The sequence below is a fragment of the Capsicum annuum genome, chromosome 11 (assembly GCF_002878395.1).
Source record: "Capsicum annuum cultivar UCD-10X-F1 chromosome 11, UCD10Xv1.1, whole genome shotgun sequence".
NCBI lineage: Eukaryota > Viridiplantae > Streptophyta > Magnoliopsida > Solanales > Solanaceae > Capsicum > Capsicum annuum.
Window position 1 is genome coordinate 118,301,776 of NC_061121.1, and position 14,133 is coordinate 118,315,908.

The window sequence follows — 14,133 nt, forward strand, 5'->3', positions numbered from 1 at the left end:
AATTTGGATTGAGAAAATACTTGTAAAAATTTGTTGTTGAATAACTCCTCTTTGTTCTCTCAAATCTTTTCAAAATAAATCTTTTTAACTTTAATACATTCATTTTCACAATAATGAGCTTTAATGCTCAGTAATGAATGAACAATTAACGAAAAGTTAGAGTAATTTAAAGGAATTTACTGGTTTCAATTTTTTTTTTTTTAATCTCCTATTTCAGTTAGGTTATAAAATCACTACACATATGAATAATTCATGAAGTAATAAATTAAAATTTCTAGGTCCAATCAGTCAAACAGTGTCTGTAAAGTTAATTAATTATCAACTTTACTACTAGTACAGTCTACTCCACCAACCCAACCCATCCCCACATCGCACCCCTAATATCAAAACAACAAAACAAAAATAGAGAGACAACACAACACAAACCTCCTCTGTGTTGTCTTGTTTGGTCCTTCCTTCTTCTTCATTCATTATTACCCCTTTTAGATCTCCTATTAAATTCTCCATTACTGAGTTGTAACCGAGTTACACTCTCGACCCGAAATCAACTACTTCTTTTTGCAATGTTGGTTTCACTTTCCTGAACCCCCTTTTACAAATAATGTCGGCTTCACTTGCTGCATTTGAACGTCCACGTAACGGTACTTCCAACACGGTAAAGTTCATTTTTAACGTTTTCTTTCATTTGTGAATTTAATGATTGTCAAAATGGAAAAGAATTTTGAAACTTTTTGATATTATTAGTTAGAATTTACAAATAATACGCATGCCTTGAGAAATATTATGTTTTGCTGGAGTTGATAGCAATTTTAATCAATAGATAGGATAGAAATAGAAGGAAAATTATGGTTTATTTGTTAAAAGTTTAGGATTTTTTTGTAATTGAGTTGTGAGTTGTTTTAGTCAGATGATAATGTAGAATAGAGAAGGAATTGTGGGGTAAACGAAAGGTCAATTATAGTCAAATTAGTACAACAACATAACCATTTGATGTAGTTCTACAAAGTGGGGTATGAGGAGGGTAGAGTGTACGCAGACTTTACCCCTACCTTAGGAGGTAGATAGGCTATTTTCGATAGACCTTCAAAAAGAGGTAATTGAAGTTAAAACATAACAAAGCGTTCTACTGTCAAATTAGTACTACAAAAACAACATGCCTAGTGTAGTCTCACAAAGTGTGGTCTAGGGAGGGTAGAGTGGACGCATACCTTACCCCTACCTTAGAGGTAGAGGCTGAGTCTTGTTTCCGATAGACCCTCAAAGAAGTAACGGAATTGAAAGCATAACAAAGCGTTCTATAGTCAAATTAATAATACAACAACATACCCACTGTAGTTCCACAAAGTGGGGTCTTGGGAGGGTAGAGTGAACGCAGAACTTACTACTACCTTAGAAGTAGAGAGGTTGTTATTGATAGACCCTCAAAGAAGTAATGGAAGTGAAAGCATAGCAAAGCGTTCTATAGTCAAATTAGTACTACTTGAGAAAAATGGGACTTCTCTTGGGATTGGATTAGAGTCAATTTTGGGTCATTATGTAGTGAATGATGGTCAAATGCTTTTCATTTAGAAACAATATGGTTCTTCTTTCTCTTTTTGGTTTTTTGGATGATTGGAGCTAATACTCTGTTTCCTCAGAAAATGAGTTCAAAAAAGTGAAGCAGATTGCGAAACTCTGAAGTCATCTATATAGTAAAATGAATTTCATTTCAACAAGTTAGGTTATTTAAAAGATAAACTGAAGAATGAAAATTGGGATATCTCATATGATTTGCGTTAGAGACATTATGATCTACTGACTGGAGTTACACATGTTTTACCAAAATTTAAGTTAGAGTTTATTGCAATGTTCGGTCTTTTGGAAGTAAATCACAGCCAAATGATTGTGATTCAGAAAAATTGAACCATTTTTCCAGAAAAATATTTTGGGTCAAGATGCGCAAGTGACAGTCAAATAATCTTCATTCAGAAACTAATGATTCTCTTATTAGGTTAGGTTTGGTTTAACCTCTAGGTTGTGTTTTGGGAGAAAATAGGGTACGTATGTTTGACACATATTTTGTATTTATTGGGGTAAAAAAAAGAGATAGATGCATTTGAGAGTAGTTTTTGGATCATCTAATTATATATTTGTGTGTTTGATTCCCTTAAAAGATTTTTAGTATCACGGCTGAAATTTATGGACTTGTATCTTCTTTTAGCTGAGAACTCCTCTCATACTAAAAGGAAGAAACAACACCTTGAACTCTTATATAATCAGGGACATAAAAACTCAAGCTATGTGTTTTTGCAAGATTTTTTCAATTTTTTACTAAACATAATCTGACGGAAGATTCAAAAGTAAAGCCAAAATCTATGTTCTGAGATTAGATTTCAGTAAAAGTTCTAACATGGCATCTACAACATGTACAAAGGCCATGTTCCAAGATCTATGTTCTCATTCAACTCTTTCATTATCCACATTAGAAAGGGGTTGGAATAGTGGTAGAGTTTTTCGGAGTTAAGGAAATCTTCACCTAATAACAGCCTTCTACACCCTCTCTATCGATCGAGCTACAAGCTTCGGTGGTTCTATGTGAATCCAATTTCTTGACAGACTTTCGATACTTCTTCCTCTATCATCCTTCTTTAATGAGATTGAGAACATGGAATCTCCGTTTAGTTTTTTATTTGTCAAAAGAAAACATGTGACAAACATGATAGGTTTCTTCTTCTTCTTCTTCCTCATATCTCATTGTACCATGTAGCTAGTGGCCACGAGGAAGTGAAAGTTAGATGTCTCTGTGATGGCTTCTCAGTCAACTCTTCCATCGTCCACCTTAAAAGGGGGTAGAGTAACAATAGAGTTTCTTCAAATCAAGGAAATCCTCACCCCAGTAATAATGACCTTCTGTACCCTGTTTCAGGAATCATGTATTTTCCCTTGTTATTCATTCCTGTAGTTGTTGTTTGTTTTTGTTGGTTATTCATTGTCTCTTGCTTTTATCTTCTTCTTGATGGGATAAAAAATCTGTTCACGACGTCATAAGATCTTTGCTCCTTTATGTAATGCCTTCATCCAGAAACAAATTGAAGTCTGAACAAATGAAGTTATTGTCATATAGGATTCAGAAATATGTAGAGCTTGACAACACACTGAACTTCAAGATCCATCATTATGTATTTATTGAACTATATGAAGATAATAGTCTCCTAGTCTTATTGTTCATTGTTTTTAATTATACTTTCTTCACGAAGACAGTATTGCTTCTAATCTTGCTCTACAATTAGAATTATTGGGCTTCAATTTTGTAACTGGCGAACTCTTTGCAGGTTTTCAAGAGTGGGCCTCTGTTTATCTCTTCAAAAGGTTCGTAAAGCTTCTGTAATTTCCTTGACACCTGTGTTGATGATTGTTATGCTGGTCCGTCATGATTTGGCCTCTTTATTAAACACTAGTTGGCTATAACTTTGTCAACAAGCTTTTACTTGATTATGGCTTTTTTCTTTTTTTTTTTGATAACCGTGGTGTCCATGGGCTTTATACTATATATAAGTTCAGGGATACACTTTTTATTGAGTCTGTAGGAGTTCAACAATATCCGTTTAGATAAAAAGACTAAAATTTGCTGTTCATCTCACAAGGCTGGTCTGGTTATGGGAGGATCTTAGATTTTAATGGGCCAGGAGGTTCCATGAAGGCATTAACGCCTTTTTTCTTTTCTTATTGTTGAGGAAATTTTGGAATATAGTCAATTTAGGAAGCTGAGGTAATTTTCCTTGGAGAGATGCAGAGAAATCCAGTATGACGGCTTTAAGGAGACTAGAAAGGGACAGTCCCCGATAACCCTGATCTATTTTCAGTTGGTTTGTGATTCTATATTGATAGAGACAAACAAGCAAATGTTACTTATAAAGGTGCGGACCTGGGAAAATAAGGGGTCGTTTGGTAGAGTGTATTGGAAAAACTAATGCATGCATTAGTTTAATGTGTATTACTAATACCTTGTTTGGTATACTTTTGCACCCTATGTATAGCTAATGCTTGCACTAGTTATACACTCTATTGTGTATTGAGGTGTGTATTACTAATACCTCAAAATCCATGGTATTAACAATGCAATAGATCTAATACATGCATTAACATGATTAAAGACACTATTATCCCTTAAAAAAATTTTCACATCCTTTCCAACATATATATGAAGGATATTTTTGTAAAATTTTTTTTTTTTTAGAAATTATTTAATTCATGTTATTTTTAATACATCAAACCAAACACTGCACAAGAAAAATATAAGCATAACTAATGCAAGCATAACTAATACAAACATTGCTAACACACCATATTTTGCATTACTCTTATACTCTACCAAACGACCCCTAAGAGAGTAGTGTGCAGTAGTGTTCCTTACCCTAGTTGTGTGCAGTAGTGTTCCTTACCCTGATAGGTATTCGTTTTCTCTAGCAGAATGACACTATTTCAAGAACACTCTCAGTCCCTACTAGTGGACTGCAATCTGCAAGGAAGATCTCCATTTCATCAGCTTTTTGACCTATGACAAACTGCAAAAGTACTATTTTGTAATTTTTTTTTGGATAAGTCTATGCTCAATGCATGAGGTCAGAAACAAGTACAAAATGAAGAGCTGGGATTTGCAGTTGGAGGCCCAATCTAAGGGTGTATTTCGACATTTTTCAATTTTCCCATGTTCTGTTGGTCGAAAATTTGGAGAACATTTTCTCTAGGAAAGCAAGGTCCTTGAAAATGAGGAAAATGATGTCCCTCGCGGAAGTAGGGAAAACAAGTTCCACAAGTGGCGTTCCTATTGTGTCTTCCCCACCTTCCAACACACACCATCTTCACCCCCTAGCTCCCATCCCCACCACCGCACACCTTACCCCAACCCCACCTCCCAGAATTTTTGATTAGATTATATAAAAATGCTTTTAGGGTAATATTTTTTTGCTTATGTACCAAACACAAGGAAATAAATAAGAAACCCGCTTATTTTCCTAGAGAACATTTTTCATAGAAAAAATATCCCATCCTAAGTGGTGTGGGACTTTGTTCTGGGCTTGCACAAGTTGGTTTATTATTGGGATGAAATTGTTCTTGGGAGGAGACTTGCTATCGAGATATAATTTATACAATAATGGAATCATAAAAAAAATAATGTTTACAATGGTAGAGAGTTCTGTGCCATCCAGATGATACTGAAACCTTTGTTTTTCCACTACCAACTTGGTCACTTGACATCTGTCACACCTTGACCTTGGGCTTGGGCGAGGCAGACACCTGAGGCCTTAACTTGCCCGAGTGAATTAACTGCATGGCATAACACATAACATATGCGGAAGAGAGTGAATTATATTCATATCATAAGCAAAGTTCCTTAGCAGGCAACAATTTTCATTTCAAAAGCTTTCATGTAGATCCAGATGGTAATATTCCTTAAATAAAGAGATTTGCCAAGTTTACATCATTGATCATGCTATACTCGTCTAATTTTTGAAACCTCTAACATAATGAATAAACTATTTTACTGGGACAAGTCACCCAGGCAAAAAACGAGAAATGTTGAATGTAAAGACTAGGCCCCAAAAGCAAGCAGGGCTCACCAAAAGCATAATATGAAGAACTTATGTTTGCATTATCTAAAATGTGGTGTTCCCGATAAAAGGAACGTAAGTAGACATGGAATTGTACTGCATGTAATATGGCCAAAAAACATGAATATAACTGAAGTGAAAGGACAACCAAGAGCATAACCTGGAGCCTGGAGGGAATTAAATGATTTAAAATAACTAGGTTGATGTTATCATATGCATCTTTCTTCATTCATTAGTTCGTTATGAGAGGTTCTTTGATTAACCTACATAAGCCGCCATGTGAGCATACAAAGTCTGATCACTTTTGATCAGCTAAGCCGTCTCATACCTTGCTGGGGATGAGACATTTAAAAAAGGGGCAGCCTAGTGTACTAAAGCTCCCACTATGCGCAGGGTCCGGGGCCCCATCACAGGGGTGTATTGTACGCAACTTACTTCGCATTTCTGCTAGAGGCTGTTTTCAAGGCTTGAACCCGTGACCTCGCGGTCATATGACAACAACTTTAACAGTTGCTGGGATGAGACGTACATAACATAATTGCTAGCAAGGATCCATAATAAGCCCTTACTAGGGGCACATCGAAGATTCACCCGAACCAACGAAGTGATCCATATCTTGCGTTGGCATATGTACACGAATGCCTTCTTGGTTATCAATACTACTTCCATTCATTTCGTGGTGAGATTAACTCGTAATATCATTGTTTAGCTTTATAAGCTCATAAGTCATAGTTCGTTCATCATATTGTACTCATAGTTCATGTTCATTGACCTATTCGTAATTCATATTCATAATTCATAAAAATCAATGAAAACTACTCTTTTTAGATGAAAATCATAAATCCATATAGTTGACGCTTTTCATAGGAAATTTCATGAAGCTCATGGAACAAAACAACAATGAGCACTTAAGGAATTCATATGAGTTCATGGTATACAAATTGAATTTACATGTAGATCATGACTCTCAACATTAGCCCCAACTATCCCAAGAAGGAGAATTTCATACGTTTTCATGAAAATGTAGCGTGGGGAAGAAACAGGACATTAGCTGTCGATACCTTAATTGCAATCAAGCAATTGGAGAAAACCTCAAACTGTAAGGAAGAATGCTCATCCACTTTTGAACCTTGAGATGGGTTTTTCTTGAAAATCGTTGGATTGTAGTGTGGAATTATGTCATGAATTCATTATTATACATTAGGAGTGCATAGAAACACTTGGAAGTACATGGGAGGAACATACCTTACCGTTGAAGGTTGAGAAGAGTAGAGAAAATCATCCAAGGGCTGGTGGGAGTGAAAAATTGAATGAAAAATTCAGGAACACAAGTATTTATAGAATCCCATCGGTGAACTTCGCGGTTCATTCCGTGGATAACAGATTGGTTTTGCTGTCAGCATTCTCATTGCAGAAGTTGATAGAATGCCTGGGAGTTCAAAGTCCATTCTGCCGACAGCGGAACTATTATGCAGTTAGCAGAATGGATATTCTGTGAGACAACTACAAATTTGTGGCAAAAGTTCTTCTGTATGTTGGGGGTAAATTGGGCAATACCAAGAATTCTGGAACTTCTGAAGGGGAAGACTGGTGGCAGAGTATTCCGGCATGTATTTGGTGGACAGTAATGACAAAGATGAACCTCAGACGTTTTGAGATCAAAAGCAGTCCCATCCACAAAATTAAGATAAATCGACTCAATCTTTTTTATTTTTGGTGTAAACAGGATCTAATGAGGAGATAATAGTTTTTGTAGATTTCTTTGACAATTTGTAAGTTAGCAATTGTACATAGGATCCCCCATAATCCTATTTTGTGATTGAAACTTTTCGCCTTAGCACCTGCTTGATGGTACTGAGCCTTTTTTGGATATGAAATACAAGCTACCCTTTCCAAAAAGGAAAATGATACGAGAATAATCACGGATATGGACTTATGAGAGTGCGAGTTGGACCCGAGCCTTGGTGTGTGCAATTGAAGTGTAAGAGAGGCCCAAAATGCACCAAAATCAGTCCATAACTTACACTTGATGGGCGCCCACTCTTTGAAGGACCTTTTGGTCATTTTAACTTATATTTTGTAATAGCTATAAAAGGAACATTGTAGGGCTTTTAGACTTAGTTTTTTTGATGGATATTGAGTGTATAACACTTTGTAACACAAGTCCTCTCTTCTCTAAGAGGCAAACCGGAAACTAGGGCTTATACAATTGTGGAATCACTTTTGTATGCATTTTGCTTGGAAACGTCGATGCTTGAGAGGTGGAATCCGATCTTGTGTCACGTAAGAGATAGGTTTTGTGTTGTGTGTGGTGTTAAGGGTCCAAGAGTGGAATAAGTTCTTGGGTTCTTAAGATTATACCAACCATGGTCTATCTATCTATCTCTTTACTTTTATTGTAATCTTGTATTGTTGCCTCTTGATTAGTGTAAGCCGAGTGTATTCCTTGTTGTTATTGTTGTCTCTTTTATTGTTACTAATATAGTTTGGTTGTTGGCTGATTTGGTGTTAAAACACCTTGTAATCCCCTCCTTGTTCTTGTTCTTGAATTTGAGTGTGGTCTCCTAAAGGGTCCTCGGCTCATTGAGTTAGTGGACTGTTTTGGGAGTGTGTTTTCGTGTGTTCTTGGTCGTTATCGTATCAGAAAAAGAAGCCTCCAACGGTCTGCTATGCTACCCTCCGTTAAAATGATCATAACTTTTTGTAGGAAGCTCCAAATTACGAGCGATTTGATGCGTTGGAAACTAGTCTCGAAGACCTTTAATTTTGATAGGTAATGCACCACGTAACACTTCGTATTCTAGGAGATATGCTTGTTTGAAGTTGGAACTTGCACAAGCTTATACGAAAACTTAATCGGTGGAGAAGCTTCCAACCCAACTTGGTTCTAGATTTTCGCTATGACCTTTAATTCACATCCATCACACTTTCCACACTTAAGTCTTGATTTTTGCACCTAGGCACAACCAAAGTCACTGGCTTGGGTTTGATTTCATGCATTGAGTGGTTCAAACTAGAGCCCGAAGACATGAGGTGTTACAACATCCTAATTTTTAAATTGATCTGCAGGATTAGGTTGGAAGTCTTGGAAAAAGCGCTGGTTCATCCTGACACGAACATCTCTGGTCTTTTTCAAGAATGATCCGGTTAGTATAATTTCTCACGTTCTTTATTTCCGAAGTTGATTTTTCTGTTCGACTCTTTATTTGGTTGCATCTTCAACTTCTGAAGGAAGAGAGAATCATAGCTTGCATTCAATTTGATGATTTAGCTGTAGAGAAAATGCCTAGTTACTACTATTTCCTTCCCTTTGCTCATTGGAGTTTGGTAGTTTAAATTTATTTAATGAGTAACTTTGTTCTCTTCAGTTCATATCAATGACCATTTGGTATGTCCAACCTAGATATTATCTTATGATTTATTTCTTGAATCATCTTTCTATAGATTGAAGATGTGTAATATATTGGTTGTTATATACAAGTCAAAGCCAGTTTATGGAATGAATCTTTTTCTTTTTTAATAATCTTTATCCTCCATTGCTGTGAATAAATATTTTTCAGAAAAGGCATCATGGGATACACCTTTTTTATTGGGATCTGTAATGAGCTCACTGATGCGCAGACTAAGAGATTCTGGAAAATGCACTAGCAATACAAGTAATTTAGTAAAATGAAGTGTTGACCCATGAGGATTTGGAACATGCTGCTAAGAGAATCTTATTATCTCTTATTTGAGATGTGGATTTGGAACCGAGTGATTGATGTACAAACCATATTAACGATATAGTGTATGCACACTTGGGATGGTGGAATGAGCAACGGAAAGGTTATCTCAATTATGAATGGGAAATTCATTTCACCAATTTTTCAGTCTCCAACATTAACAAGTTTGCACTTCACTTATTCATTTCCTTGTAGTACAAGTGATCTTTCCAGATGCAGCCAAAATTTGAACTCTCTAAAGTTCTAAATTCCCTCTTGGTTAAGATTTATCTTTAGATTCTTCACAATGCAAGAATTACCACTACCACAGACCTAGTCTTCATAAAATAGTTGCGTTCCTAATTATACCATGTCCGTCTTACTTAAATGCCTATTCTAGATGCTTGAAGGATTGGTTTTTTCTTTAGCTTTTAAAACAAACTTATCTGGAATGCTTTTAAGAGCAATGAATTCAATGGAAGTCCAAGGTTCAGAGCTCAGCAGAAGTGAGAAAATGATATCTTCTGATCTGCCTAAGCCTTTGTGGCAGATTTACCTGAAATCTATGTTGGTGAGAGGATGCATGTACCCAATAGAATAGTCGAGACGTGCACAACCTAACCCCAACACCATTCTTTTTTAAAAAGACGAAAAGAAAAAAAACGGCTGCTATAAATGAGAGGCGACATTCCTCTTGTGACTAAGATTGACTCACAAGTCACAAAGAAAGTTAAGATTTGACTTAAGCCACATCATCATAAACATTATTCGGATCCCAACTGTATCCAACAATGATTGATTTGACTCACGAATAAATGGGAGACCACTTTCCTCTTGTGACTAAGATTTGATTCACAAGTAACCAAGCAAGTTAGACCTGACTTAAACAACATCATCATAAACATTATTCGAATCTCAACTATTACCAACACTATTATTGCACAGTAACAAGATTTACAAGTATAGGCATACCATTTCGTTGAAGTAAAATGAAGATTTATCAGTAAGAAGCATAATCTAAGCAAAAGAAAAACTTAGATCTAAGCAAAATAATCATCTAATACTCCCAACTAACTAGTTTTGCCACATGCACAATTACAATTAAATAGGGTTCAATATTAGATATAAACACGAAAAAGAAAAAGAAAATGGTGAAATTTGTATAAAAAGTGCGTTCTTTGGATTCTTGCTGCTCTTCTTCTCCTTCCTCCCTTGGATCCCTAAAAAGTGGATGTCTTAGTCTCTCTCCGCAAGATAGAAAAACTACAACAACAAACCCAGTATATTCCCACATAGTGGGTTCTGGGGAGGGTAAAATATACACAGTCCATACTACAACCCCCGAAGTAGTAGAGAGGCTATTTCCGATAGACCCCCGACTCAGGACAAAATGACAGTAATCAAAGTAATCATAAATCATGAAACGAGGAGAAATAACAGAGGTACAATACTCACAAAGCAATACTATACACTAACAAACCAAAGGCACTAGGAGCTCTAACCTATGCACAAAGCCCTAAGACTACTAGCCAAGCTACACCACAACACTCCTAACTACTGCCTTAGACTCATCCACACGCACTAGCCCTCTATCCTAATATGCGTCCTCCAAACCTTCTTATCTAGGGTCATCTCCTCAATAAGTTGTAACCGCTTCATGTCACGTCTAATCACCTCTCTCCAATATTTCTTCGGCCTCCCCCTCCCCCGCCCGAAGCCCTCCAAGGCCAATCTCTCATACCTACGAACTCGGGCATCAATGTCCCTCCTCATTACATGCCCAAACCATAAATGAGGCACCTTTGCAGGAATGAGGCACTTGTTAAAGGAAAATTAATAAGAAAAACATAAATGATCGTAACCTTTGCAGGAAATTTAACACCTATTAGTTCTCTTTCATCATCAAGTTGCTGGATTTGCTTGCACTTCATTCTGCTTTGAGTGTTGAATCAACTTCTGGGGAGCAATTTGTTACCACTTAGCTGTAATTTGCTTTCTTTTCCTAGATTAAGGTCCCGTTGTCCTTATCTTGTCAATGTGAGGTCCTATGTGTTTTGCACCTTTCTTTTTTCTCCAAACTAAGTGCTTTGACTCAAATGAGTCAGTTTCTGACTATAAGAGTTTCCATTGAATTTTCTTTTTTTTGAGAAAGGTAACATATTTGTATATTTATATATAAGACTTCACATAAATAGTGTAGCACCCCTTAATTACAGATTGCAAAAGTATAGAGCATTTGATCCTCTGTCATCTCACAAGGATTCTAATACATCGAAGATTGTTTCTTGATATTCTAAACCTATTGCTTTACACCAGAAAAAGAACAACCCTAAGCATTTCATCTTAATCTTCAACCCTAAGCATTTCATCTTAATCTTCTGGAGATGGTCGGCTTTGTTTTCAAAACATCTTTGGTTTCTCTCTGTGAGAAATATATAGAGAAAAATATTATTGAATTGTTGTAACTACATTATTACATTGAGGCCCTATTTATAGACAATACATTCTAGTCCTTTTCCTAATATCACACTACATTACAATTCTTTTCCAAGTAGGATTTTATATGCTATTCCTATTCCTACTCATATTCTAACACTCCCCCTCAAGCTGGTGCATAGAAGACACATGTACCAAGCTTGTTATGGATGTAACTAATATGAGAATCGGTGAGGGACTTGGTGAAGATATCTGCAAGAAAACTGATAAGGACTGCTTTGGACGACTGGGAAACCTCAATTGAAATGGAATAAATTGAAAAAATGATCCGAAAAGTAGTAAATATTGTCGTAAAGTCGATGTGTTGCTGGAAAATTGCCGAAAACTGATATAAAATACACGGGTCATCTCGAAATCAAGAGACAAGTAGATCTTGAACATGAAAGTCACCGGAAACTTAGCCGAAACATGCTCACACACCAGATTATTAGATTTGATGGCTGAAAAGTGACTACAATTCGAGGAAAAAAAAGAGTATATGGGTAGGGTCGGAATGATGACACGACCCTACTGAAAAAGAGAAATATGTGTAGGGTCGGAATGATGGCACGACCCTATTGAGAAATAGAAATTATATGAGTAGGGTCGGAATGACTGCACGATCCTACTGGAAAAGAGAAATTATATGGGCAGGGTCGGGATGATGGCACGACCCTACTGAAAAAGATCTGAGGAGTCACCGGAAAGACATACGGAATTATGTAAATTAAATCTGAGGAGTCACCAGAAAGATGCATGGTGCTAGGCAACTTAGATATAAGTCAGTAGTCCGGAAAGATGCACGATGCTATGCAAATCAGATATGAAAAAAGTCACCGAAAAGAAGTACGGTGCTAAGAAAAATAGATATCAAAAAGTAGTCATCGGACAGATGCATGGTGCTACGTAAAGATATGAGAAAATAGTCACTAGAAAGATACACAGTGAGTTAGTGACCCAACTTTTGCTAACATAATCATTGGCCAGACGAGCGACATATATGGATTATAGTCGCCCGCTGGCAGCGGAAACTCTTTGATTCTTTGCCAAGATCGTGGAAGCTCTGATACCATGTGAGAAATATATAAAGAAAAATATTATTGAATTGTTGTAACTACATTATTACATTGAGGCCCTATTTATAGACAATATATTCCAATCCTTTTCCTAATAGCACACTACATTACAATCCTTTTCCAAGTAGGATTTTATATGCTATTCCTATTCCTACTCATATTCTAACACTCTCTTCCCGAACTGTCCACCAAATGCACGCTGGAATAATCTTCCATCTCATTTTCTGAATTGCATTACTGCCTTCTTTGTTCCTGCATGCTAGAACATCAACTATATTACTTGGCATAGTCCATTGAATCCCCCTAAAGTTGAGGAACATCCTCCATAATTGTCCAGTCAGCTCACAGTGCAGAAATAGATGATTAATTGTCTCAGCTTCCTCCCCACACACAAACAAAAAACATTTCAAACATAGATGATGACCCCTCTTGCACATTCTCCTGTGTGAGTGCTTTTCCTCTAGCTAATAACCAAGTAAAACAAGATACTTTATAGGGAATTGACTTTCCATACCATCTTCCAGGGCCATCACCTAATCTGATTGTTGAACAGGTTGAATTCTTTGTAGGCTGATCTGACAGAGAATTCTCTTTGCTTATTTCCTTGCCACTTGATGCTATCTTCCGAAGTTGTAGTCCCTGTAAATAACTCTAGAGTGTTGAAGAACTCTGTTAGCCTATCAATATCCCAATCATTCAAGCATCTTCTAAAGATCAAATTCCACCCTTGGTTGCTCCAGACCTCTGCTATTGTTGCTTGTTGTTGTTGAGATAAAATATGGAGATCCGATAAGAGTTGTTTCAGAATTCCTCGACCTAGCCATTTATCCTCCCAAATGGATGTCTTTATGCCGTTTCCAACTTAAATGCTTACCTTGTTCATGAGTTTAGGCCATAAATTCCTGATTGACTTCCACAAACTAACACCATAAGGACCCTCCACAGTCTTGGTTGTCCATTTACCTTCCATGCCATACTTTTCCTTAATCATTTCTTTCCATAATTATTCTTCATCACTAGCAAATCTTCACAACCATTTCAACATCAAACTTTGAATTAATCAGGTGATACTTCTTTTTGTCGCTGTGTCCTTCCTGCAAGAAGTTCCTTCTCAATACATCTATCTTACTCAAGACATTCCTAGGTATTGGAAATAATGACATCATATATGTAGGCATAGCATCAAGGACTGAATTGATCAAAACTAGCTTACCACCCATTGAGAGATTTGGCTCTTCCAACTTGTTAGCTTTTTTTCAATTTTCTCCAGGACCCCATTTCAAATTCCTA

General features: G+C 36.6%; 1 protein-coding gene across 6 annotated transcripts in view; it reads left to right on the top strand.

The window, feature by feature from the left end:
* Positions 1 to 336: 336 nt before the first annotated feature.
* Positions 337 to 14,133, top strand: part of LOC107847428 (rho GTPase-activating protein 7) — a 66,930-nt gene continuing 53,133 nt past the window's right edge. The window contains exons 1-3 of one of the 6 annotated variants that reach the window (XM_047398925.1): positions 337 to 655; positions 3,312 to 3,348; positions 8,661 to 8,737. In XM_047398925.1, coding sequence (XP_047254881.1) covers positions 602 to 655; positions 3,312 to 3,348; positions 8,661 to 8,737 — 168 coding nt within the window. In that variant the 5' untranslated portion in view covers positions 337 to 601. The remainder of the gene's footprint in view (positions 656 to 3,311; positions 3,349 to 8,660; positions 8,738 to 14,133) is intronic. The other 5 variants (XM_047398924.1, XM_047398921.1, XM_047398922.1 and 2 more) reach the window with 5 other exon arrangements.